This window comes from Natator depressus, chromosome 5 (genome assembly GCF_965152275.1).
Source record: "Natator depressus isolate rNatDep1 chromosome 5, rNatDep2.hap1, whole genome shotgun sequence".
NCBI classification, from domain to species: Eukaryota; Metazoa; Chordata; order Testudines; family Cheloniidae; genus Natator; species Natator depressus.
This window is the reverse complement of record NC_134238.1, coordinates 45,795,515-45,821,301: the sequence shown is the minus strand read 5'-3', so window position 1 is coordinate 45,821,301 and position 25,787 is coordinate 45,795,515. Positions and strand designations below refer to the sequence as shown.

Genomic DNA, 25,787 nt, shown 5'->3' with positions numbered 1-25,787 from the left:
GACTCCAAGATCTTTCTCCTGATTAGTTGTAGCTAAATTAGCCCCCATCATATTGTATGTATAGTTGGGGTTATTTTTCCAAAGTGCATTACTTTACGTTTATCCACATTAAATTTCATTTGCCATTTTGTTGCCCAATCACTTAGTTTTGTGAGATCTTTTTGAAGTTCTTCACAGTCTGCTTTGGTCTTAACTATCTTGAGCAGTTTAGTATCATCTGCAAATGCGGGGTCAGCCACCAATTAATTACTCCGTTCACAAGACCAGTTTTGATAACTTTGAAACAAAAAAAGTCAATATTTAAAAGTCGTATGTGAACTGAATGCATGAGATGTTAGAAACAAGCCATTTTTGGAGAGGCCAAAACATGGGGAGACAATTTATCGGTTTATATTTCTTTATGAAGATTTTTGATGCAACACAAAACCATAGGTTTAAATACAGAATAAGAAGAAACAGGTTACATGAAAGTAAACTCTAAAATAGGAATTGTGTGACACTTAATAAAGAAATTCATTTGAATTCCAGTGATTAGTAAAGGACTTCAGACTATTGTCTCTGATGACATAAATCCCTTCAAATGGACAACTCCTAATGAGTGAGCTGCTGGGGGAATCTGCTGCTTCCTGGGACTTGCTCTGCCCTCCCTTCCCCCCGCCCCTTACTTTTACCTCCACGGAGTCCTTGTGACTGGGGGAAGTCATATGGAGCCTGTTGCCCATAGGAGCTGCCCCCAACCAAGAGAGGCAGGGGAGGGAAGGAAGAGGTCTCTGGCTGCTGCTGGGGGAGACCTTGTTCTACGCAGTATGCACCTGCTTTTACATCCGATGAAGTGAGCTGTACCTCACGAAAGCTTATGCTCAAATAAATTTGTTGGTCTCTAAGGTGCCATAAGTCCTCCTGTTCTTTTTGCGGATACAGACTAACACGGCTGCTACTCTGAAACATCTCTAGGAGAGAAGACCCCATTTATCTACCTCCTCCACAAGGGCATTGTGAGGGATAATCAATTCATGTTCATATAACACTATGCAAAGCATCTCAGAGTCTAGCAAACCATTGGTAAGAGCCCTTATAGGCGCTGATAGCATTGCAGACACCCAGGAAGTCAGAGGGTCCAGTTAACATAGCGTATGAACAGGTTCTGGTTCAGTGTGGGATGCTGCTGCTGCCTTTCCTGTGCAATTCCATGTAAGGGGAGAGGGATGCGGGGAGGCTCTTTGTTTCCTGCTTTGCCTTTGGATAGCTGGGCTAATTCTAACTATCAGTCCCGCATTTAGTAGGTGCAGAGGGACAGTGCACTTCTCCCTGTAGCTGTTTAACTATGCCAGACAGGTAAGTAGAAAAGACAGCTGCCAATGAGAAGAGCTAGACTGGCTTGGAAATTTGTGGCTGTGATTTGGACCCTCGTCATACCCACGTACTTTGTCACTGAGATAGGGTAACCCATGGTAACTGAATTCCTAGCAGTACAGGGACCAAGTGCCTCCCCTCCCAACAGCTCTATAAAAAGGGTCTGTCAAAGGAACCCCACAGGCTGCTGCCTATCAGCACAGACAAGAAAGAAAACTTAGAGAGTGAGAGAGAGTCAGGGACCAGAGAGGAAGTGCCAGCATGGCTTCTGCTTTCAGACTTCAGTGCCACTGCATCCTGATCTTCTTGGCAGCCCTCAAGGGGGAAACCAGATACCTAGAGGTGAGCAATGCAATTGGCACCTATCACAGCTCATCACACCTTCTCCAGCCTTCTTCCAACTCGCAGTTCCAGGTTTAGGGCATCCTGCCTGTCTCCTCTACCCCTCCCACTCCCTTCCAAAGCCTTAGGAGCAGACTGGAGGTAACATTAAAGGCAGCAGGTCCTCTCCCCATGTCCCCAGCTAGTGCCCCTTCCCGCAGCCGGCTGGCAGCTTGGCTAAGGGATTGAGAGACTCACCGTGCACCCGGCTTGCTCGCGCCCTCTCTCCAGCGCGGGTCCCCTCTGGAGCCGGCCGCCTTAGACCGTGACAGGCAGGAAGTTTCAGACAAAGCGTTGTCTGCGCGGGCCCATTTGTGGAGGAGGGCGGGATGCCATTCGCTGACACCTGTGTCGGGGGGTGCAGGGCGAGGGAGGGCTGCTGCTGTCAGCCCATGTCCCCTTGGCCCAGGCTCTTCTTGCCCGAGTGTTTCCTTTCCCCAGGCGAGGGGTGCCGGTGAGGACGAGCCCTTTCTGCTCCTCAGCGCAGACCTGAAGCGGGAGTTATCAGGCAGGCAGCTCTACCATCGGGCGCTCAGTGAGTTCTTCGCTTCTCGGCTAAGGGGGGAGGCCCGGGGAGAGCTCAGAGCGGGCGGTCTGAACTGGGGGGAAGGAGGGGGCTGAGGTGAGAACTCAGACACGCGTGTTGTGGGGAGCTCCTGGCTGAAGGGAGCGGGAGATGGGGTGCTCAGCCTGGGCCCTTGGCATGGAGGTCTAAGCCCGACTCCCCCCCAGCTCAGCTCTCCCCATGGGGGGCGGCCGGGGGTGTCTCTCTGCAGCACGGCCAGAGGGAGCTGGGCGCGGGTCTCCCTGCGGGAGCGGCGCTAAGATGCAGCCTCTGTCTCTCCAGGATGCATTGACATGCTGAGCGTGGAGGGGCAGTTCACCTTCACCGCCGAGCAGCCCCAGCTGCACTGTGCCGCTTTTTTCATAGGAGACCCCGAGGAGCTCATCACAATAGACTATGACTTCGTCAATATTGACTGCCAAGGGGGAGACTTCCTGAAGGTAGGAGGCTGGCAACTCCTGGTGATACTCCCGTCCTCCATATACTAACCAGGCACAGGACATGGCATTTATGGGTGTGGGGGGATGGAGGGGAAATGTGTGTGTGTGTGTGTGTTTGTTTCAGAGGTTTAAAAAGTAACTGTCATTGGTACTTGTGCTCCTAACCCCCTTAGGCGCTTCTGAAGCTCTCCCCCTGTAAGATCTGATCATGATGCAGGCGGAGTTGCTTGTTAAACTGCAGTGCAAACGTTTCAGAACTTTCACAGGGGGCCCCTGGCTGTTTCTTCCTTCCTGTTTTCATGTGATCGGTTTTAAAGAAAAGCCCAGGTAGCCTCGTTAGTGTTGCTTTGTTGTTGCTTTTGTAACACGATGAATCACACGAATGCTGTTGATATTATTGTAGGTCTCAGAGGATTTTCACTGCACAAGCATTTAGCTTTAGTTTACTGATGAGGGGCTTGGTGCTTTCTTTCTTTTAAATGGCTCCAGTGGAGCTTTTCATGGCATTCTCCTTAAACAGAATGAACTCCATGACTCATGGTCAATTATATTTCAGAATTAAGAAAACGTCACTGGAAAACTTTGATTTCAATGGCCTTACACCAGGGAGAAACTTTCACCAAGTACTTAAAAAAAGGAGTACTTGTGGCACCTTAGAGACTAACAAATTTATTTGAGCAAAAACTTTCGTGAGCTCATGAAAGCTTATGCTCAAATAAATTTGTTAGTCTCTAAGGTGCCACAAGTACTCCTGTTCTTTTTGTGGATACAGACTAACATGGCTGCTACTCTGAAACCAAGTACTTAATTCAGTTAATGAGGCCAAGGGAGGCTTCAAAGTGCCTGGGTCATGACCTCATGGTGCCCCCTAATCTTAACATGGGAGGGGGCTATACCCCCCCCCCCGTCTTTCCCGGCAGGGGTCTGTGGATGAGGACAGGAAATAAGGAGGAGGTGTGGAAGGAACCAAGTCAGGCCTTGGACTTTTGACTTCCCCATGGAAATACAGTTCCCTGCTGTATTACTCCTTTGTAGTCTCTCCCATCTTGGGATCTCCACAGGGATCACATTGCCAGTGGGTGATGATAGGGGAGGGGAGAAGTGATACTGGGGACCTCCTGTGGAGCCATGGCATTTAACACTGGACCTTTTCTTTGGGGCCAGAAATATTCAGACAGAACTTCACTAGGGGCCTTTGTGGCTTTTCTTCAACCTACACTCTGAGTTTCACAATTCTTACAAACAGCTTTACCTGCTTATATTCTAACACCCACATGTAGCCACTTGATAAGGATTTGCTGCTCTAGAAGATCTGGGGCCTGATCCTTAGGTAAGAAAGTCTTTCCCCATAAGCATAAGGATTCCTCACTAAATGCTTGCAGGTTCTGGCCCTTAGCGTCTAAGTGCTCTACATGAAAACCACTGAAGCATGTAATGACTTGCTGAGTAAAAGCAATGAGAAGACAAGTGAGTCAGGGCTCAAAGGGTAGTTGCTCAGTTAAGCTAATTGCAGTGCAGATACTTAATTTGTTTTGGCTCTGACAAACAGTATTCTCACAAATTTTCCCAGAACACTGTAAGGGCAAATTTGATGCCATGTTTACTGTTATGTTCTTTCATGGTCAGCACAAGCCTCAGAGTGAGATGAGAAGGAAATGTTGTAGCTCAGTTGGTTTCAGGATGAGAAAGGGACAAAGTGGTTGAGGTAATATTTTTTATTGGACCAACTTCTGTTGGTGAAAGGTACAAGCTCTGGAGTTTCAAAGAGCTCTTCTTCAGCTCTGGGGAAGGTTAACAGCATGCCTAAGCTAAATACAAGTTGGGACACTCTGGTTACCTTCCCTAGACCTGAAGAAGAGCTATGTGAAGCTCCAAAACTTGTACCCTTGGTCCAATAAAAGATATTACCTCACCTACCGTGTCTCCCTCATTAAAAGGAAAGGCACAGAAAGAAAAAGGTCTGGCCTAGCACAAGCAGTAATACTGGCAGGAATTCTTCACTGAAGATTTATCATGCTGATTTTTCAAGATGAAGTGCCAGGGCTCAGGAATGTCTTCTATCCAATTAAAAACAAGCATTAAAACATTCCAAGTGGAAAAAGGCAGAGGCATCAAAGTAATTAATAGTTAGAGGCTGAGATGGTGACATATGTTTGACACTGATGCTAGATGACGTCAGTCAAAAGCTTGGCTTAGTAATAATGGAACAGTAATAATAATGGAATAATAATAAAAAAAGATAGTTTTAAACCATGAGATTCTCACTCCATCTTCCCTTCATTAAATACAACCAACATTAGCCCTGGGAAAAGTACAGCCTCTAACATAAAATACATGCATTTATCTTCTATGCATTGACTGAAACATCAGCAGTTACTTTCTTTTAACCACAGGGAACATAGAAACACAGATCCTCTTCTAATTTCATTGGTGGTTTTGGACTAAACACCTGGTGTCAAAAAAATCAACAAATCCACTACTAGTTGAGTCTGTTTGTATTGCTGGATTAGGATTATAATACAAGATCTACTTGTAGTAATTACCAAGAAGATGATCGCTAATATAAGCATTATTTTTAGGTACATATGGTATGAAGAGCACTGAGCAAGACAGAAGATAACAAGAATAAGAGTGAGGCAGGTGGCAAATTGGGATTATTTCTATTCACTGGCCAAGGACCAGCTAGCATATTATTTTTGTTATCCCATCCCGCCATCAACTTGTTTCGTTCACCCACCTGTTCTGTGTTATCTGTTTAGATTGTAAACTCTTTGGGTCAGGGAATGTCTACTACTTGGCGTCTGTGCAGGGCCTAGCACAATGAGAACTGATCTGGCTGACTCCTCTGTGGCTGCCATAATATAAATGTAAATAATATGAACACATGGTACATGCCCCTGAAGTATAAATAGGACCTTACCATCTAAGGACATCATTCTGACAACCTTTATTCATGGAAGCAGTCATCTTCTTGCGAGTAGAGTTTGCAGGATAGAACTCTATATAATCTTAAAATACTTAGTCACTCTCTGACCTAGAATACAGCTGCATTTCTGTGCCTTTGATGTGGGACCAATACCTACCCACACAAGAAAGTTTGTTAAATTGCTGATAAGGCTGCAAAAGTGCCTTTCCTCCCAGCACAACCAACAAAAAACAAGATGATTACCAGGTAAAGCAGCATCAGAATCCCAACCAGACTCCATTCACAGACCTTACTCCTCAAAGATTAGAGTGCTCAAGTGCATTCACAGACTCCTCACCGCCAGCACACAACCACCCACAACATAGTACACACGCAGTTCCTCAGAATCTCACTCAAACTTTCCTGGTTTGTTGGACTGAAACTCTGGCTGTCAAACCTCCACAGGTAACTGGAAGGCTGTTTGGGGCGAGGGGGAAGGATAGGTGAGATGGATTCAGCAAGGGTGAGGAGATGGTAAGGGCATAGCTACAGAACCAGAGAGGTAGCAGGGCTCTGGAAGCAGAGAGATAGGATGCACAGAGGGTGGGGAGCAGCATCAGACAGGGCAGCAAAGCCAGGCAGGAAGCTTCAGAGAATGGATGTTGACTGTGAAGATGCATTGTTCTGTCAGCTGCCACCATGCAAAATATAATGTTATCTTTCAGCATTTTTTAAAATTGATCCCCCATGAGATCTGATATTATTTCCAGGAGCACAAAGCATTATGAGATATATCAAGGTCATAAACACTGCCTTGTGAAGGCAGAGGGGTCTGAAAAACATAAGACCCTTTGTAAAAATGTCAGGAAGGACTGGTTTTTAATCCCTTTGGTGTTTAAACATGAGGGGGAGCGGTTGGATTCTGCCAAGGATTTGTAAAATGCAAGTTTGTTTTCCTTTTTGAAGTGGCATCATTGTGGGAAGGATCAGTTTCAGGGTTGGCTATTCAAAACCATCCAGGGGAGTTAGGAGCTCAATGAAAATAAATGGGTCCTGTGTTCCTAATTCCCTTATGTGCTTTTGAAAATCTTACTGTCAAACTCCACCTTTAGAGGAAAACTCTAAACTGGAGCCTCTTTTACATCTTCTACACTCTGTAATCTTTGACATGTCTGGAGACTGCTGACAGAATGGTAACAAACCTGAACTGTTCTTTGAATCACTGAACCCCTGTAGGTGTTTGATGGCTGGATACTCAAAGGTGAGAAGTTTCCTAGTTCTTTGGACCATCCTCTCCCTACTTCAGAAAGATATGTAGATTTTTGCAAAAGCGGCAACATCCGTAGGAGCATCAGGTCATCCCAGAATGTGGCCATGATCTTCTTCAGGATTCATGAACCTGGGAATGGATTTACATTTACAATAAAGAAAAATGACAACCTCTTCCGTAAGTCTGATTTTCATATTGCCACTTGGATTGTCAGATGGGCTACATTTGGATTAGGAACCAAAAAGAACCAATTATCATGAAGCAGTACAGTTGAAAAGAAGCTGGTAAACTTAAAACCACGCTCTCTGAAATCGTTTTGAAGTCTTCAGTAAATTGATAGACTTAGAAGACCAGATTCCTAGCTGCTGTAAAGTGACATTGTTCAATGGAGCTATGACAATTTATACCAGGTGAGGACCTGGTTCAGAAAGTACTGATATAGGCTAAGCTTGTGTCTCACATTAAGAGAGAAAGTCAGTGAAATACGAGAGATTTTTTAAGAAAGCCTGCTATATGTAAGATCCAAGGAATTTTTATTTCAAAGATTTGTTCCAATCTATAACGTTAATATATCCAATAAGAGTAAATGGTATTACTTTAAGGATCTTAAATTTGGCAAATGACTAGAGCTAGGTAGGCAATGAGAAAAAATATTCAAATACGTTATTTGAAATACATGGTGAATTTTGTCAAATTACTCTATGGCAGTGTTTTTAAATGATTTGCACAGGTCTATAAACTGACCAAATGAAAAATATTTACTCAAAACAGCACAAAATTCAGCAAACAATTTATTTGCCAACCCAGTCCAGTTACTATTCAACCCAGTCCAGTTACTATTCATTTGATAAACATGCTAACTCAGAGTGACAGGTTTCAGGGTAGCAGCCGTGTTAGTCTGTATCCGCAAAAAGAAAAGGAGTACTTGTGGCACCTTAGATTTGTGTCCATTTATTCTTTTACATAGAGACTGTCCAGTTTGGCCAATGTACAAATCAGATGTCAAGAATTATAACATTCAAAAACCAGTCAGAGAACACTTCAATCTTTTTGGTCACTTGATTACAGACCTAAAAGTGGCAATTCTTCAACAAAAAAAAACTTCAAAACCAGACTCCAGTGAGAGACTGCTGAATTGGAATTAATTTGCAAACTGGATACAATTAACTTAGGCTTGAATAAAGACTGGGAGTGGATGTGTCATTACACAAAGTAAAACTATTTCCCCATGTTTATTCACACCCCCCCCCCCCCCACTGTTCCTCACACGTTCTTGTCAACTGCTGGAAATGGCCCACCTTGATTATCACTACAAAAGGTTCCCTGCTCCCCCCCACTCCTGCTGGTAATAGCGCACCTTACCTGATCACTCTCCTTACAGTGTGTATGGTAACACCCATTGTTTCATGTTCTCTGTGTATATAAATCTCCCCACTGTATTTTCCACTGCATGCATCCGATGAAGTGAGCTGTAGCTCACGAAAGCTTGTGCTCAAATAAATTTGGTAGTCTCTAAGGTGCTACAAGTACTCCTTTTCTTCTAACTCAGAGTGCAATTCTGCCACCCTTACCCACACTGAATATGCCCTACTTTATATTCTAGGCCCAAACTATCCTGTGCATGGGAGGAAACTCAGAGGAAGGAATTCTCTGTGAGGATCCCCCATGGAAAGGGTGGGGTTTAATCTTCTCCCTCCCCATATGAAAGGCTGTGGGGGCTGACCCCAAATCTGGATGATCTCTGGGAGGTTTGTGCTTCCATGTGGGCTCTGATACCAGGCACCGCTTCTCTGGAGCATGGTTCCTCTGGAGCCTTCCCCTGCCTGTGACTGCTCTGAGGAAATGACAGTACAACACCCAGGGCCAGGATAAGGGGAGACCTGGATCCCCCAGTTTCACTCACTTCTCTCTTCAGCTCATCCAGTCTCCTTCTGCTCCATATGGTGGACCCTGAACCAGAGCGTGGGTCCCCTGCAGGATTGATCAGGGTGGGAGGTGAGCTGCACACAGTGGGTTCTGTGTGGATCTAGGGGCAATGTCTGAGCCATACATTAGAATAAATCCTCTTTAAAGGCGAAAGATTCCTTGGAATGAAAATATAGGATCTTAAATATGGCAGAAACTAGTGTGCCAAAAACAATCGCTGCTCTGCACCACGGAGACACAAGGTAAGCTGCCATCAGTAATGGCTGAATTTATCAATTTAATAGAGATTTTAAAATAAAACCAATATTCATCCTCTGGTTTCAATGGGATCCCTTTCAGTGTGAGTAAGTGGGGGCAGAACATGGCTATCAATGAATGTTTTAATAGATACATAATGTAAGATAATAGCTAGTGGACTTCATGTAATATGTAGCTTATTATTAAATACTGACCAAAGAGCTAGGTCTTAATCCCTAAGAAACCCGTGCCCCTATGCAGAGCCCCACTGAAGTCAATTGGACTCCATGAAGATTCAAGAGTCAACCTAGGCAGAGTCAGCTGCAGGATCAGGTCTAAGGCTACATCTACACTGCAGTCAGGGGAATGATTTGCAGCTCGTGTACATGTACCCTCACTACCTTTAATCTAGCCAGCTTGCTAAAAATAGCAGTGAGGATGTGGTGGTGCAGGCTTCAGTGTGGGCTAGCAATGCAAGGATGTACCTGGGGAGGGCAGGCAGGCTTGTATGTCCCACAAGTATAGCTAAGCCCTCATCTACACTACAAACTTATATTGGTATAACTACGTCACTCAGGGATGTGGAAAATCCTGACCTAACCCACTATGTTGACAGGAGGGTGTCTCTCGTAGACATAGCTACAACCTCTCGGGGAGACGGAGTAACTACGCCAATGGGAGAAGCTCTCCCGTCGGCATAGGTAGTGTCTTCACTAGGCACTACAGAGCTGTAAGAATAAACAAACCCAAAACCACAAGCCCGGGCCTTCGTGTCTTCTCTGCTATTTTTAGCAGACTAGCTAGATTAAAGGTAGTTTAGATAATCTACAAAACCTTCTAATTATACCCGCAGCTACAGTGTAGATGTAGTCTAAAATACTCAGCTAAAAGGAGTTTCTTTAAGTTCTTTGGCATGTGATATTACGTTCTGAGTGATATGCTGGCAATTGCTAGAGAACAATATCATGTACTAGCCAAAGGAAATGCTGAGTGAATCTTTTTTCAGCATTCTATTTATAATAAATAGTAATAAAATGAATTGTTCTTTGATAGGATCCATTATTTGAGAAAATGGGATACAGTGAAGAGTGCAGACTGGCCTATTTTGGAAGTGTAATGACACGGCCTGCAGGCCAGATTCTGTTCATGATTACACCAGCTGTAAATCAAAATAACTCTGCTGAAGTCAGCAGAGGTCCCAGGGGGCAGAATCTGGCCCTGTGAGTTTGGCCTGTGAGCTGCAATTACATCAAGAGTGTCTAGAACACAGTTGGATGTCTACATCTATGCTGTATGCAGATTGTGACTAATTACGCTGTATCTTTTTCCTGTGTTAAAGCTTGCAATGTCATCTCTCAGACCCCTACTGGAAGGTTTACCATGGTAATTCCTCATCAGCACAGAAACTGCAGTTTTTCCATAATCTATCCAGTGGTGATAAAAATATCTGACCTTATACTGGGACATTTAAATAGCCTCCATTTAAAGGTGAGTTGTTTGTTTGTGTCATAGTAAATTAATGTCTTCAGCTGGAGTGTAGCATAGATAATGAGGTTATACAGAGTGTCATTTGTATATTTACGATTATTGATATGATGAGTGCCCTTATATGTGCTAGGCATCTCATAAGAAACCAAGCTTCTGCTCAAAAGAGCATCCAATCTGCATTTCACACAACAAGTAGTGATGGTCCTAAACAGGCAAAAGGGTAACACATATTGTGTAGTTATGGGTGTGTTTAGTATGACAGACATTAAAAGCAGGAATCTGTTTACAATGGACCCAGTCCCATGAGGTGCTGAGAACCCTCTGTCCCTTCTTATTTCAGTAGGAGTGGAGGGGACTTGTTAACTTGCAGAATTGGACCTGGGGTGGTTTGAAATCTATGGAAATGGTATAAAATTAGTACCTTGAGTTGAGCCAGGGGAAACTCTGCTGACTGGATTCCTCTGAAGATCATAGTAACCCATTTGGACCACAACAGGTCTTCCCAAGAAGACTCATTTATAATTTAAGCCTATTAGTATGGTAGGAGAGAGGCCCAGAGCAAGCAAAGAGCCCCTCCAAATCCATGGTGAGGCAAGCAGGTTCTTCCACAGCTCAGCCATGGAGGAGCTTAAGAGGATTACACACACAACCTAACAATAAGCAGCTGTTAGTTCTGAAGGGTTCCAAGAACAGGAGGAACACCCACTGCTGCAAAGAACCTTTCCCTCCCATAACATGCAGACTGGGGGAAGAAGTGGGGCAGATTTCTTTGTCCCAGGGGGTGCTTCTCCTGTCTTGGCTGCCTTGCAGAACTACCAGCTGATAATCTTCAAGTTGTGCAGCCTCTTTATGCTCTTCCATCACTGAGCTGTGGAGGAACCTGCTTGCCTCTCCATGGATTTGGAGGGGCTCTTTGCTTCTCTGGAGCTCCTTTGCCCAAAGGTTTTCAATAGTGTTCCATACCTATGGAGTCCCGCAAGGGGCCTGGTTTCTGTCCAGCTTCATGATGTCAAGCACCATAGGGTCAAGATTTGGCTGTAAACAACGTATGGGAAAGAACAGCAAATGATTAAAGCTAAGGTATTGGATTTCATGCAGGTAACAGCAATGTTCAGGCTGTGGAGTTTGAAGTATAATTTTTAACCACTTCATAAATTCTCATCATATATTGATTATACCACTGCTATTTCATAAAAACTCATCATATATTGATTATACCATTGCTCTTTTGTTTGAGGCACAGAGATAGTTTAATTTAAAAAAGAGAACATTTATGGGAGCCTGGGTGACTCAGTAGATAAACTGCATATCTTAAATCTCTGAGGATCCAGCTCAAACCAGTACCCAAGTATCACCTTGCCTTACTGGCCCTCCTTGCATGGATTTACATGGTTGTCTCTGACCAAGGAGAGAGAGTGTTCCCCCAAACATAGTTCTTAGGTTATTGCCAGGGCAAAAAAACCCCAATAAATGTAGGTCTCCTAAGTGAAAAAACAGAGTTTGCCCATTATAAACTAGCTGAAAATGCCTGTATATCCAATCCTGCCAACAGATGCACACCTCTTTTGTCCCACACGGAGTCCCATTTGTCTCACTGAAGTCTCTGGGCCTGCAATCACATAAATGGTGGCAAAAGTTGGCTAGAAATGTAATTTGCACCAATTTGGCAGGTGGTGGTGTGCAAAATGAGTGTGACTTAATCATTAACAGGCAGACGTGGGATTGTAACAGGAAAAGGAATAGGGGAAACTAACTGAGCACAGCTCTTACCATGGGTTGAAGCAGCAGTATGGGAGTTGGTATAAGGTAGCACTGGCAGTCAGCATTAAACCACAGAAGAAAATCTTCGCAGTTTTCCAAGACAATGAACCTGCAGAAAGAAACTCTCCCCAGCTCCCTCAGTCCATAGAAGCCAAAATGTACTGAGGAGTTTCCCCAGGATTGCAGGAAAGGGACTTTTGTGTTGGCTCCAAAATCCTCTTTCACCCTGCCCCAGTGGATTTTAGGTCAGCTAAATGGGGTTTCTGTTCCTTTCACAATGCTCCCTACTTGGGAAAAATGGAGGGGGAATGTTGTGCTCTCCTGATATTTTCATTGTAAGTTAACTTAGTGAACAGCATAGCCTGGTTAGTTGTCACTCTGACAACTACCTAGAAATGTAATGGGATGGTGAAACAGAGTGGGGCACGTGCGCACACGCACACACACACACACACACACACACTCTCACTCTCTCAACATTGAAATGAAACATTTTTTTGACAATTTCATTTGACCCCAAACAATTTTTCTGACTTTTCAATTTGCAAAAAAAAAAAAAAATTGTTTTCAGGGTCTACTTGAAACATTTTAATTTTTTTATTTTTCGTAATTGCCAGTGAACCAAAAAGTCAGTTATTTGCACAGCTCTGTGTGTGTGTGGAATTTATAGTTAGGATTATATTAGCAGCAAAAATTCATTGCAGTACCTTTGTTAATTAACTAAACTTTGCAAAGGTAATATATTTCAGTACCACAGCTATAGTATCTTACTGTTTTTGATAGGATGATTTGGTTTGTTAGAACCAACATGATCCAAAACCTTAATTGGGTACTCCTATTGCTAAAATCCATCTATAGATTACTTGTATGGTCTCTTAAGGACATTAAATTTGCTAACTTCAAATTAGAGCATTAAACAGGCCAAAAGGGGCCTGATTTTTACAGGTCTGAGCGCCCACAACTCCTATTGATTTAAATGATATCTAAATAACTGTTTAATTTATTAAGTATATTCAAAATGTATCTTCTGTCTCTGTTTTTATAGAAACCATCAACGGGCTGTGCAGGAGTGGGAGATTTCGTGGAGCTGTTGGGTGGAACTGGATTAGACCCCTCCAAGATGTTCCCACTAGCTGATCTGTGCCAATCCTTTCATGGTTCTGGTGAGAACTTCTTTTGTTTAAATTTGTGCATGAGGACATAATTAATTAGCAGTAGAGTACAGCAGAAATCTGATTTCCTGGTAGGCTTGGGTACTTCATATGGAGCAGAACCTGAGAATCAAAGCTGTTAAGAGCTCAACCAGTGTGTTTAGGTTTCCTGTATCACAGCCCCTAGATGGAGAACTTAAGGACAGACTAGAAACCACAGCAGGGTTAAGCTTCAATTAAAAAAAATTCTTATTACAGATATGTCCATAGTCAATAAGGACTGCAACAGAAGGATGTTCCTAGCAACCATGATAAGGTCAAAACAGGGCAGGCAAGTTCTGAGTGGAGGGGGAGGAGTACTTCGTATGTTACTCAAAGTCACAAGTTGTGCGACGCGATTAAGCAATTTTTGGTCTGCTGACTGAACCGAAAAATTGAAAATATATATATTATATATAATTTCAAGGTGACTCAAAAGCAAAATGTTTAAAATATTTTGGCAAACCAAAGTAGTTAAAAAATATACATTTCAGGTCAAACAAAATATTTTGTCCAACCCAAAATGAAATGTTTAATATTTGAGGGTGATTTTTAATACCTTTTAAAAACTTATTTATACTTTGATGTAAAATATAAAACAAAAAGTCATTTTGAGTGGAATAATTAAAATGTTTCATTAAAAATGTCAAAACAAAACATTTTGATTTTTTCAGATTGTTTTGTTTTGTTTGGACCAAAACAATTTGGTGAATTCAGTATAAACTAGTAAATGGTTTGATTGACCTGAATCTACATTTTTTGATGAAAAAGTTTTGTCCTAAAAATTTCACCCAGCTCTAGTTCCAAGAGCCTTCTCTTCCTTTGGAAAGAAAAAATGTACCGCTTACATAATTTCCTCTAACATGCGGGATGTTAGAAAAGCTCTAAATCAGCGTATCTCAAGCTTTTCAGTTTGATGACCTGTTATTCAAAGTAAAAAGTTTTTGCAGTCTCCTTATATTTATTATAAAAGAAAGAGTAAAAATGTATGTGGGATAATAATAAGCCTATATGATGTACTTTTGTGGATATGTGATTTGAGAGATTGACAGAAAACTCTTGATTGTGATGAGTAAGGGTGTATGGGGCAGTGAGATTTTCTTTGCTTTAGATTGTAATTCAGCAGCTCATGATATCTCCTCCTCCTCCCCCCAATTGCCTTTCATGATCCATCTTTGAGGTCACAACCCACCATTTGAGAAAAACTTCTCTACACCAGAGCGAACAGAATTAAAGTCTCAGACAAAAAAATGTCACTGAGCCTATGCTGAGTGCTCCTATGAGGTAATATTGTTTCCAAGGCAGCTCTTGAATACATTGTGAAATAGTGTTCCAGTTAATGAGAGAAAGGGAAATCATACAATGCTATATTGTTGGGATGAATCTGAAGGGTTGGGAGGCCAGTGGGTTCAGGCTCCCTCCAAATACAAAAGGCCAATTTGAGTTCTTGAAATGGTCTACAAAGGTTAATGCCAAACTCCTCCTCGGGAAGCTCATCACAAAACAGGGTTTAATAACAGGCTCAATGAGCTCTGACAAGGTTTGGGGCCTGATGCCACTCCTAATGCGTATTTGGAAAACACAGGTATATGGAGAGATACAGCAGAATAATTGGAGAAGCAATGAGAAAGACAGAGCTCAGTACTGTAGAACCTCCATACTGAGAAGTTCCACTGATTTCAGTGGGGACTCTGAGTGCACAGAAGACTTAACAGGATGAAGACCAAGAACTGGGAAAAAAGTGAAGGGGAGAAGGGACTGATCTGTGAAGGGGAGAGATGCAGAGGAAGAAAAAAAAGAGAGGGAGAAGGTACAACAGAACACAGGGGAACAGGAAATGGAGAAAGAGTGGGAGCAAGTGTAGAAAAGGTGTGAGGATGGAAGGAATGAGGACAGGTGAGAGAATACGAAAAGAGATGAGCAACAACATAAATTCTATAGAACTGACTTGAAGCAAGATGGAGAAGTTTCAGCATAATGTGCTGCTATAAAGCTTTAGGAACAATCATCACATCTTAGAGCTCAGGTTCATCCTAAAAGGGACACGCTTGGGCTCTGAAAAAGGGATAGCACAAAGGTGTATATTTCAAAGGTGATGTGTTGAGGAAGGCATGAGGAATATGTCTGCACTGCCTTTTGATCTGAGGGAAGGTTAATAGTAAGGAAAATGTGACATTCCCTCATGGGTAAGGTTAAGATTCTGTCATAGTTATTTTTAGTAAAAGTCAGGAACAGATCACGAGCATTAAACAAAGATTCACAGAAGCCTGCAACCTGTCCCTGACTTTTACTAAAAATACCCGGGAGAGAGGAATGACAAACAGATCACTGCCAAGGCTTGCAGCTGCTCCAGACCTGCCACTACTCCTGTGGTGGGGGCTGACCCAACCCCAGCCTCTGCTCCAGCAGCCCTGCCCAGAAGAAGTCACGGAGGTCCCAGAAAGTCATGGAATCCATGACGTCCATGACAGAATCATATCCTTACTCAATGGTAATGCAACATGGAAACACAGATCTCTTGATGCCTCTTAATCAATGGGGTGGAATAACCATGTAAATAATCAGCTATCCGTAGAAATGTAGGGCTGGAAGTAACCTCAAGAGGTTGTCTAGTCCATCCACCCCACACTGAGGCAGGACTAAATAAACCTAGACCATTCTTGACAAATGTTTGTCTAACCTGTTCTTAAAAACCTCCAATGCTGGGGATTTCACAACCTCCCTTGGTAACCTATTCCAGAGCATAGCTACCCTTCTACTTAGAAAGTTTTTCCTAATATCTAACCCAAATCTCTCTCGCTGCAGATTAAGCTGATTACGTCTTGTCCTACCTTCAGTAGACATGGAGAACAATTGATCACCAGTTTCTTTATAACAGCCCTTAACATATTTGAAGACTGTTATCAGGTCCCCTTTCAGTCTTCTTTTCACAAGACTAAACATGGCCTTTTTTTAACCTTTCCTCTATAGGTCAGGTTTTCTAAACCTTTTATTATTTTTATTGCTCTCCTCTGGACTCTCTGCAATTTGCCTAAATCTTTTTTAAAGCATGATACCTAAAACCGGGCAAAATATTCCAGATGAGGCCTCACCAGTGCTGAGTAGAGTGGGACAATTACCTTCTGTGTCTTACATATAACACTCCTGTTAATACATCTGTCTTTTTCGCAATGGCATTTCATTGTTGACTCATATTCAATTTGTAATTCATTATAACCTCCAGATCTTTTTCTCTAGTACTACTGCCTAGCCAGTTATTTCCCATTAGTATTTGTGCATTTGACTTTTCCTTCTCAAGTGCCATGCTTTGCATTAGTCTTTATTGAATTTCATCTTGTTGATTGCAGACCAATTCTCCAAGTTACTAAGTCATTTTGAATTCCAGTCTTGTCCTCCAAAGTGCTAGCAACACCACACAGCTTGTTGTCATTCATAAATTTGATAAGCATACATTCCACTCAGTTATCCAAATCATTAATGAAAATATTGAATAGTACCAGACCCAGGACAGACTTCTGCAGGACACAATTGGACACATTCTCACAGTTTGATAGCAAACCATTGATAACTACTCTTTGAGTATGATTTTTCAACCAATTGTGTACCATTTTATAGTAATTTCATCTGGACCGCATTTCCCTAGTTTGCTTATGAGAATGTCATGTGGGACTGTGTCAAAACCCCTACTAAATCAAGATATATCACCTCTACTAATTCCTCCCTATCCACTAGGCCAGTAACTCTGTCAAAGAAGGAAATTAGGTTAGTTTGACATGTTTTGTTCTTGACAAATCCATGCTGGGCTATTCCTTATAACCCTATTATTCTTCAGGTGTTTACAAATTGATTAATAATTTGTTCCAGCATCTTTCCAGGTATTGAATTTAGGCTGATTGGTTCATAATTCCTCTTAGTAAAGATAAATTCATCTTCCCCCAATGCGTGCCCCTGCTCTTTTACTTTGTTGTAATGAAAAGAGGCAGGATTGAAGTAGACATCTGTTTTGATACTCCCCCATTCACTGTGCTACAGTGCACATTGTACTCTCATCCTGAATTCTCCTATGGAGTGTTGTCTTAAGAAAACCTGACTAATGTGAGTGTTCCCTATTTGGGCATGCTATACTAGAATTTAAACACACCTTTTACATTAGGAGGAATCTTCTTGGTGTTGGCACCTAAAAACTGTCATTTTTTCAATAGGAAATATTTCACAAATGGTTTATTAATGACACCTCCGTGGTTGGGAATGGTTTCCTTTAAATATTATTATCAATAGCATTTAACATTCATATACATTTCAGGGCAGAGAAATAGAAAGGGAACAGGTGGAAATAACATATGGAATTAGTATTAGTAAATAGAACATTTGATGAAATGGTCAAACCGTTTAAAAATTAATAATAAAAATACAAAATTTTATTTTTTAATTTTGTTAATATTTAACTTGTATTCAGTAGTGTCATCATTCTACAGTCAGCTAGGTGAAAAGTTCATCATAGTGGGAAAGTTATATATAAGAATGGATACTTTCAACTATATATTTAGACATTTGTATTTAGTAATTCCTAACAATGTAAAACGCTATCTTTTCATTGATTAGCTCAAATGAAGATTGGCTGTGACAATACTGTACTACGAATGGTGTCCAGTGGCAAGCATATTAATCGTGTGTCATTTGAGTATCATCAGCTTGACCAATATGAATTGGAAAACAGAAAGGAGAATAGCATTGAGGAGTTCTGCTTCCCTAGTATTTGAGAAACCATTCAAAGCATTTTCACGCTGCTAGCAAAAATATGGTCTTGGTTGATAAACAATGTACTTTTAATTTTAACTAACTAGTATTATCAAACTTTCTATGGCATACACATCCTTATCTTTTTCATCTTTTTCATATTAAACAGCTGTTCCCATGACCAATCAGGAAAAATGACTTAATGTGTTAATCTTTCTATTTATCATAATACTTTTTTTTGTTGCAATATTTGGGTTCCTTTATTGTATCCAAAATTAATAAAGACCATGTTCCCAATATAATTATTATTTCAAAAGGACATAGGCGAAAATCCTCTGTGTAGCTAGTTTGAGCACTCATAAAAACTACAAATTAATATCAAATTCAATTAGCAACTTTATCTTTTTATATCAGATGCACTCACAAAAAGAAAAAATATGGTGGAATGTACATCAGTTTTATAATAGAAAATCCATTATTAGTATTTACAAAGATTGCTTATTTATTACTATAAATGTACTATTATTTATTTCTAATTACTTGTTTTTAATAAAAACATTTGTAGCATGGAAACTTTTCCTTACACAAGTCCAAACATGAATAAATACATTCAAAGTGTTGGCAAAATTTTATGTTGCATTTGTCTGAGAAGCTGTTTAACTGTCTGGTTAACTTTGTAAATCTTGTGCAGTTTTTTTGGAAATGATAATCTTGGACATCTGTCACTGTAAAACTGGACCATTAAAGTAACATTATGGCCATAAATTCAGTTTGCTCTGTTGCATACCCATATGAAGACTTACAGTAAGCACCAATTTAATAGTTAATTAAAAACCTTAAACAGTAAAGATAACGAAGTGGGCACTATGAGGAAAGTGTGGGTATAAGTGCCTACAAATACAGGTATTTTTGTCCCTGGACCTTTACCTACCCATAAGAGGGGGATGTTGTGTTGCCATTCCAAGTACAAAGCTTCCAGAAGAGTGACAGTATATTGAAATATCAGCATTACACAAATTATCCTACCTTAGAAAAATAAGGCTCCATTTCAAGTGTATCTCAGGAACACTTCTCGATTAATTCTTTATGTCTTTGAAATTATTGCTGCTAAATTTAGGCCTTGGTGACATTATGACTGAGATTTTTAATAGTGGGTCCCTAAAATTAGGCTCCTATATCCATATCTAGGCACCTAAGCAAATGTCCTGATTTTCAGAGCTACCAACCACTCATCTGCTCCCACTGAAATCAGTGGAAGCTGCTAAGGTGTCAGCATCTCTGAAAATTGACACTTCTGTAGGAGCCTAACTTTTGGGACCCTGATCTGAACCTATAAATTCTGTTGTGGGTTGGGTGAATCATCACTGAAATAGGTGGGTGTAACCACTGCCCCTCACTTAAGATAGTGGTAAGAAACAGTTAGGCTCCTTTATGAAATAACAGGAGTTTTTGTCCTAAACACAGGTACATGCAGTGCCTTAACCAAAAACACATGTGATTCTGCCCAGGAATTAGCATCATGTGGGCAGAGGGTTTTTAGCTGGTATGTGTGTGTGAGAAGACAGAAGCAGGCAGAAAGCCAAGCTGACAGTAACAGAAATGCTGGAAATGTGGCCCCAAGAGAAAGCTTTTGGGGCATAGAATGCTGGCTGGAAAGGCAGGCTTGGAATAGGAAGCAAAGAAACTTTCTCCTGCTATTTGTTCCTACAGTGTTCAGGGAGTCAGGATTTTGTGTATAGTCTTTGTAAATAAATAAGATTGCATCAAATAAAATACCTGTCTCTATCATCAATTTCTCCTTCTAGTGGAAACAACCTGCAGGGCCCTGCACTCCCGCTATCAGTGTGTGTCAAAAAGGGGTAACAGTACAATTATCTTTGTGGAACCAGATCATGACACCCTCTTCAGAATCTGTTACAAAAACCATGCTTGAGAGGTGTCCACGTAGCCCTTTCTTTCTCACAATGCAATCACGTTATGTGTGAGTGTGTGTGATACCCATCATGCTTTGTATCAGTGTATCCTAGGAACACCTAGAATGTTATACTCTAGCAACAGAAGGGGATAGAGGGCCTACTCTCTGCTGCTTCTTACATTATGTAGTAGTTTATATCCATGCCAAATGAATGCAGCGTTCTAACATCAACGTGAGTGGAAAGTGTCTGAGCTGATGGTACTTTACACCCTCCTTTGCAAGCATGTAAATGGTTATACAAGCTGCAAGGCAATTAAGTGCCTAAGGGGTGTATCCAGAGGACCTAGAGGCTCTATGCACAGTGGCACCAGCAACATGCAGGGCAATGCACTTTACTATGCCATGCTATATAGATAGGCTAGGAAGACCAGTCAGCCCAGTTACACAGCCCAGTAGAGGATTCCATCTACATAGCAAGGAGACAACCATGTCTTGCACTGACCACAGACAAGGGTGACATATGGCTATTCGTGCACTTACTAACCATGGCAGTTATACAGCATGTGGACACAGTCTGTGTGAAGAATGAGCCATAATAGCCTGTCCTGGCACCGTCCTTTGCTGCAGTCACCGGAACACCCTGCTACCCTATGAACAAGAACTCTATTGCTCACTGTTTCAGCATTTGTAATGTTTTGTTATGAAGTCTAAATTGAAAGCCTGGGATTGTAAGTGTTGCTTACAGTGCAGTAGTGATATATTCTCGTACTGCAAGTGCTGTTTTATTACTGAGCCAATGTTAAGAGTGCACATTACTTTTCTCTAGTCCTTGTGGCACTAGTGCTGAATAACGGTTGTGTACCCCTGTGACAGGATCCCCGGGGTGCAACCTGGGACTGTGGGGCCACTGTGCCCCATTAACTTGCTAAGCTTGGTTGTCTATCACAATGCCTTACTGGTTTACAAGCAGCAAACCCCTCCAGGTGCTGCTATCACTCAGTATATCAACGTATGGAGCCCCATACCCAGCTAGATTGCATGAATGCTCCCAGAGCCACTCACGAATCACACAGAGCAGAGGTTCTCAAACTGTGGTCCACAAGCTCCATTCAGGTGGTTCAAGGATAGTTCCCTCTAAGGTGCGGGCCTGGGCGGCTGCATACAAGAGAACGAAGGGCCACCCACCTAACTAGTGGAGCCGTGCAGGACTGGCTCCACTAATGAGGTGTCTGGACCCTGGAGAAGATGCACATGTAAGGTGAGGTGGTGGCCTTGGGGAAAATAGGAGGTAGGTGGGAAGGGGCAGTGGGGTGAGAAGAGGGGGTGGGTGGAATTTGGGATGTGCAGGTCTGTGGCAGCCAGAGAAAGAGGTGACTTTTCCCAGCTCCAGGGCTGCGGCTGCTGGAGAGAGATGGCCCTCCTTCCCAGCCTCAGCTATGTGGCTGCTGTGGTGGGGGAGAGACCCCCCTCCTTCCTAGCCCCAGTTCAGGGGCTGCTGTGGTACGGGAGAGAAGGAGAGACTCCCCTCTTTCCCAGCCCCAGCTTGGAGGCTGCTGCGGCGGGGGAGAGAGGGCATATCCATCACATTAGAAAGGTAAGACTACTGATATTAAAATATGAGTTGTGTGCTTTTATTTGTAGAAAAAAAACATTAATTATTAACTTTTTTTTATATAGCGGTTTTATCCAAAGTGCTTTATAATAGCTAACAGTACAAACAACACTTGGAAAGATCATTAAGTGGTCTGCCAAGACCCTCAGCAATTTTCAAGTGGTCCATGAAAAAAAAAGTTTGAGAACCACTGACACAGAGCAAGTCACTAGCCAAATTCTACCAGCTCCCAGACTTCTACCTCAGGAATATACCGTCTTGCGCTGTTCAAGATCTTTCTTAAGCAATGCAAGTTTATTAATTGGTTCACCACTTCGTTAATGGAAAGTGGACATGCAACAGCCTTTTTAACCTGAGAAGATTTACCAAATACTTCAAACAAACTCACTGGTAAGCTTAAACATTAAAATAAGGTTACTGATTACAAAAAGATTTTAAGTGATTATAAGTGATAGGCAACAATTATAGTAGTTATGAAAGGAAAATAAAAAATAAGCACGTAGTCTAAATTCTCAATCTTAATAGACCAGGCAATATCTGGACAAAGCAGTTTTTCTCACCCCACTGGATGCTGCAGGAGGGTTACAGTCGTTCATACACAGGCTCTCCCTGTTAGCCTGGGGACCAGTCTCCTCATCTCCAGGATTCTCGTTGCTTTCAGCATAGGTAGGGGAGATATAGGACAAACCATGAGGCCTCTGTCCTCTATTTTATATCCTCACTCCATGCATAGGTGCTGGCTGGAGCACCCATGGGGAAAAATTGGTGGGTGCTCTGCACCCACCGGCAGCTCCCTGACCGCCCACCCTAGCTCACCTCTGCCTCCTCCCCTGAGCGCACCTTCCCCACTTCTCCCCCTAGCTCCCAGTGCTTGCTGCCGTGAAACAGCTGTTTTGCAGCGTAACAAGCTGTGGGAGGGAGCGGGGAAGAGTGGAAACGCAGTGCGCTCGGGGAGGAGGCAGGGAAGAGGTGGGGATTTGGGGAAGGGGTCCAATAGGGGCAGGGAGGGGGCGGAGTTGGGGCGGGTACTTTGGGGAAGGGGTTGGAATGAGGGTGGGGCAGGGATGGAGGGGGGCACGAGCACCCACCAGCACCATGAGAAGTTGGCACCTATGATTCCATATGCTTGGCGAACACAAGACCAAGCATGTCTGGTGGGCGTTGCTGAGTCACCAGGCAAGGTTGGCCTTGTGCAAGTGAGTAATTCCCCTGGTGTCTCCTAACTTCATATGCACTAACGATATACACATTTAGATAAAACAATGGCTTTCAGCAGATCATAACCTTTCCCATGATACCTTACATGGCATGCTTTATATGAAATATCACAATTATATAAAAATGATGAATATGAGGGTTACAGGGTGCTCCCCCAAGATATAGTGTCACATGTTAAGAGTGCACATTACTTTTATCTACTCCTTGTGGCACTATTACTAAATAATGGTTGTGTACCTCCAAAACAAATGAAAGTATTTGTCTAGTGTCCCAGACTGCTATGTTGCTACAGTGCTATTGCGTGGTTGGAAGACATGTTGAGAGGCAAACATTTCACAGCTTCTCTCATGTTATTGGCTATCTTATATGTTTAGGGCATTAACCCTAACATGAGGTATTTGGAGTTTTGATTCTAACACATGGTGTGCAATTTATCACAAACCCGTGCACTTTGTAACATGGGGCCAGGTGTGTCCTCCACACTTGCAGCCCCCCAGATCTCATCTGCCCCACTGGCGATTCTGCAGCACTATGCCCCCGCAGGGTTGGGATCTGTGGGGAATGAAAGACAGCCCTTTATTACCTGAGGCTACGAGACGGGGAAATTATGTGCTTCCCCTACCAGCCCCGTGAAGATTGACTGAAGAGGTGACCCAGCCTCAAGCCCTATTACCTCTCCCACCAATCCTCTTTCAGCGACCGCTGTGGTCAGTGGGAGGTGGAAACTAGGTTGATATCTAGGGGCAACACTCCCATTGACTTCAATAGGGCCAGGATTTTACCCCAGGGCTCTAGAGCCAATGCAGCCACAAAGTGTGTGTGTATGGCCATGGCAGGTTTGGGGCTAGTCCTGCAGCTCATTTCGGGAGGGGTTCCAATGGAATGATGTTAGAGCAGTGGTTTTCAACCTGTGATCCACAAACCCATGGGGTCCACAGACTTCGTCTAAGATTTCCAAAGGGGTTCGTATCTCCATTCGAAATGGGGTCCGCAAATAAAAAAAGGTTGAAAACCTCTGGCCTAGAGAGTCTCCTTCTGAAGTTTTTACTATACGAGGGGTCCATCTCACCCATGGATATCACAGTCTTGCATTATATAGTCCCAGTGAAGCTGGATCACTGGGCAGAGCAGGTGAGATCACTGGGACCACCAGTAGAATTTCAAACCTAGAAGGCACATTCAAACAGGCTACCATGTTAAAAAAACTGCCTAAGAAATGTTTACTTCTTTCCTCCCCAAAGGCGGAATTTTCCCCTGGAACTACCCTGGTCTGACCTGCAAGATGAGCAGCAAGCACAGGACCAGTGACAGATTTAGGGTCCAACAGCTCAGGACCAGCTCACGGATGAAAATGGCTGCTATACACCCAGGGTGTGGTTAAAGCAGACTGAAACTGAAGAGCCAAAGAGATGTGGGGAGCCATTAAGAAGAACTGCTCCCCCAAGCCAAGGAGAGGAGGTTCCTGCTACTTTCAGTAGAAGATGTGGAGTGGCACTCCCCAACTCAATGCTTCTTTCTTTAACATTGTTACAGGGTTTAAAGGTAGATTTCTGACTTTCTAATGGGACCCAGTACAGTTTTCTAGACCTAATATATTTGGCCTTAAAATAGCAATATTATTTACATAAAAGCTATTTTAGGTTATTTTCGAGATTAAAATTTAGTTAGAATTATCTTCTTCCAAGGTATGTACATTCAGGATCTTGGTACTAAGAAATACTAACTTTATAGGTGGAGGGCTATGACAAGGAGTATTCTCTACAAATATCTCTAGTAATTCTGCTGAGTGTTACACACACAGTGCATGACGGGGGGGTGTTTGTTGACACTTGGCTGGAATGAACTTCACGGTTCACTTGTTGCTTCACCACTTGTGATTAATGTTGCCTTCCAAACTCATGCTGATAAAGCTTTTATATAACCCCACATCATCGTGTATTTTGCACAAAACCACAAGCCATTCTTTGTGCTGCAGATGCAGCTTTTCCTCATGTGAAAAATCAATGCACATTTAAGCCTATCTTCCTGTATTTATTGAGGCCTTAGTGGTTATTAAATGCAGAGAACACAGTAGAGATGCTTTAAAACCACAATTGGAAGGCAGGTTTGCTACTTTTGGTTCCTGAGAAAACAAGACAGGAAGCAGAGCTGGGAAGGAATGGGGCATGAGCAATCCCACACTCAAACCTCTGGCATTGTGATGCAACTGTCAGACTGCTCCATCATACTGCCTTCGATTTATTTGTTTGTTCCACCAATGAGGTCCTCGGCACTTAAAACTCAAAAGGCAACTAATCACAGATTGGCTGACATTGTCCAAGGGCAGAGAGCCACACCAGTATTTATTTAATAGTTTTTTAAAACAGATATTGAATTGCCTTGGTAACAACCAGGATGAACTGGTCTGTGACGATTGGCAATGGAAATAACCATGCTCAGAACAGGACAAGTGTCATCCTTCTGAATGGGAGTCTAAATATTTAAATTGTTTTCAGAATGCTTTATATTTATAACTAAATGTACTGCTAACACTAATGTGATGAAACTGTGCCATTCAATTCACTTGATTGAAGGTTGATTGCATGGAAGGTTTTATCTGTAATTAGGAAACAGTTTCCAAAAAAGCTGAACAATGAAAAATGTAGGTTTGTAGATTGCACCAAGTGCTGGATGATATAAACAGCTTTGCTATAGAATCTCTCTATTCTTAGAAGATTTAAAGTATAACTTCAATGCAGTCAAAATGTTCTTGCTTAACATTCAAGGCAGATTTTATTCTACTTATTCAC

At 42.4% G+C, this 25,787-nt stretch overlaps 1 protein-coding gene across 2 annotated transcripts; it reads left to right on the top strand.

Annotated features, from left to right (window-relative positions):
* The first annotated feature begins 1,471 nt into the window (after nucleotides 1-1,471).
* CRHBP (corticotropin releasing hormone binding protein) lies at nucleotides 1,472-25,787 on the top strand. Of its 2 annotated transcripts, none has more exons than XM_074953978.1 (7): nucleotides 1,472-1,695; nucleotides 2,176-2,269; nucleotides 2,582-2,739; nucleotides 6,881-7,091; nucleotides 10,417-10,565; nucleotides 13,372-13,489; nucleotides 24,240-25,787. In XM_074953978.1, exons 1-7 carry the CDS (start codon nucleotides 1,615-1,617, stop codon nucleotides 24,377-24,379), a joined length of 951 nt encoding a protein of 316 aa, XP_074810079.1. In that variant the 5' UTR covers nucleotides 1,472-1,614; the 3' UTR covers nucleotides 24,380-25,787. The 2 variants fall into 2 exon arrangements, with proteins under 2 accessions (XP_074810079.1, XP_074810077.1); XM_074953976.1 differs by lacking the exon at nucleotides 24,240-25,787 and adding an exon at nucleotides 18,119-19,971 and having other exon boundaries at nucleotides 1,475-1,695.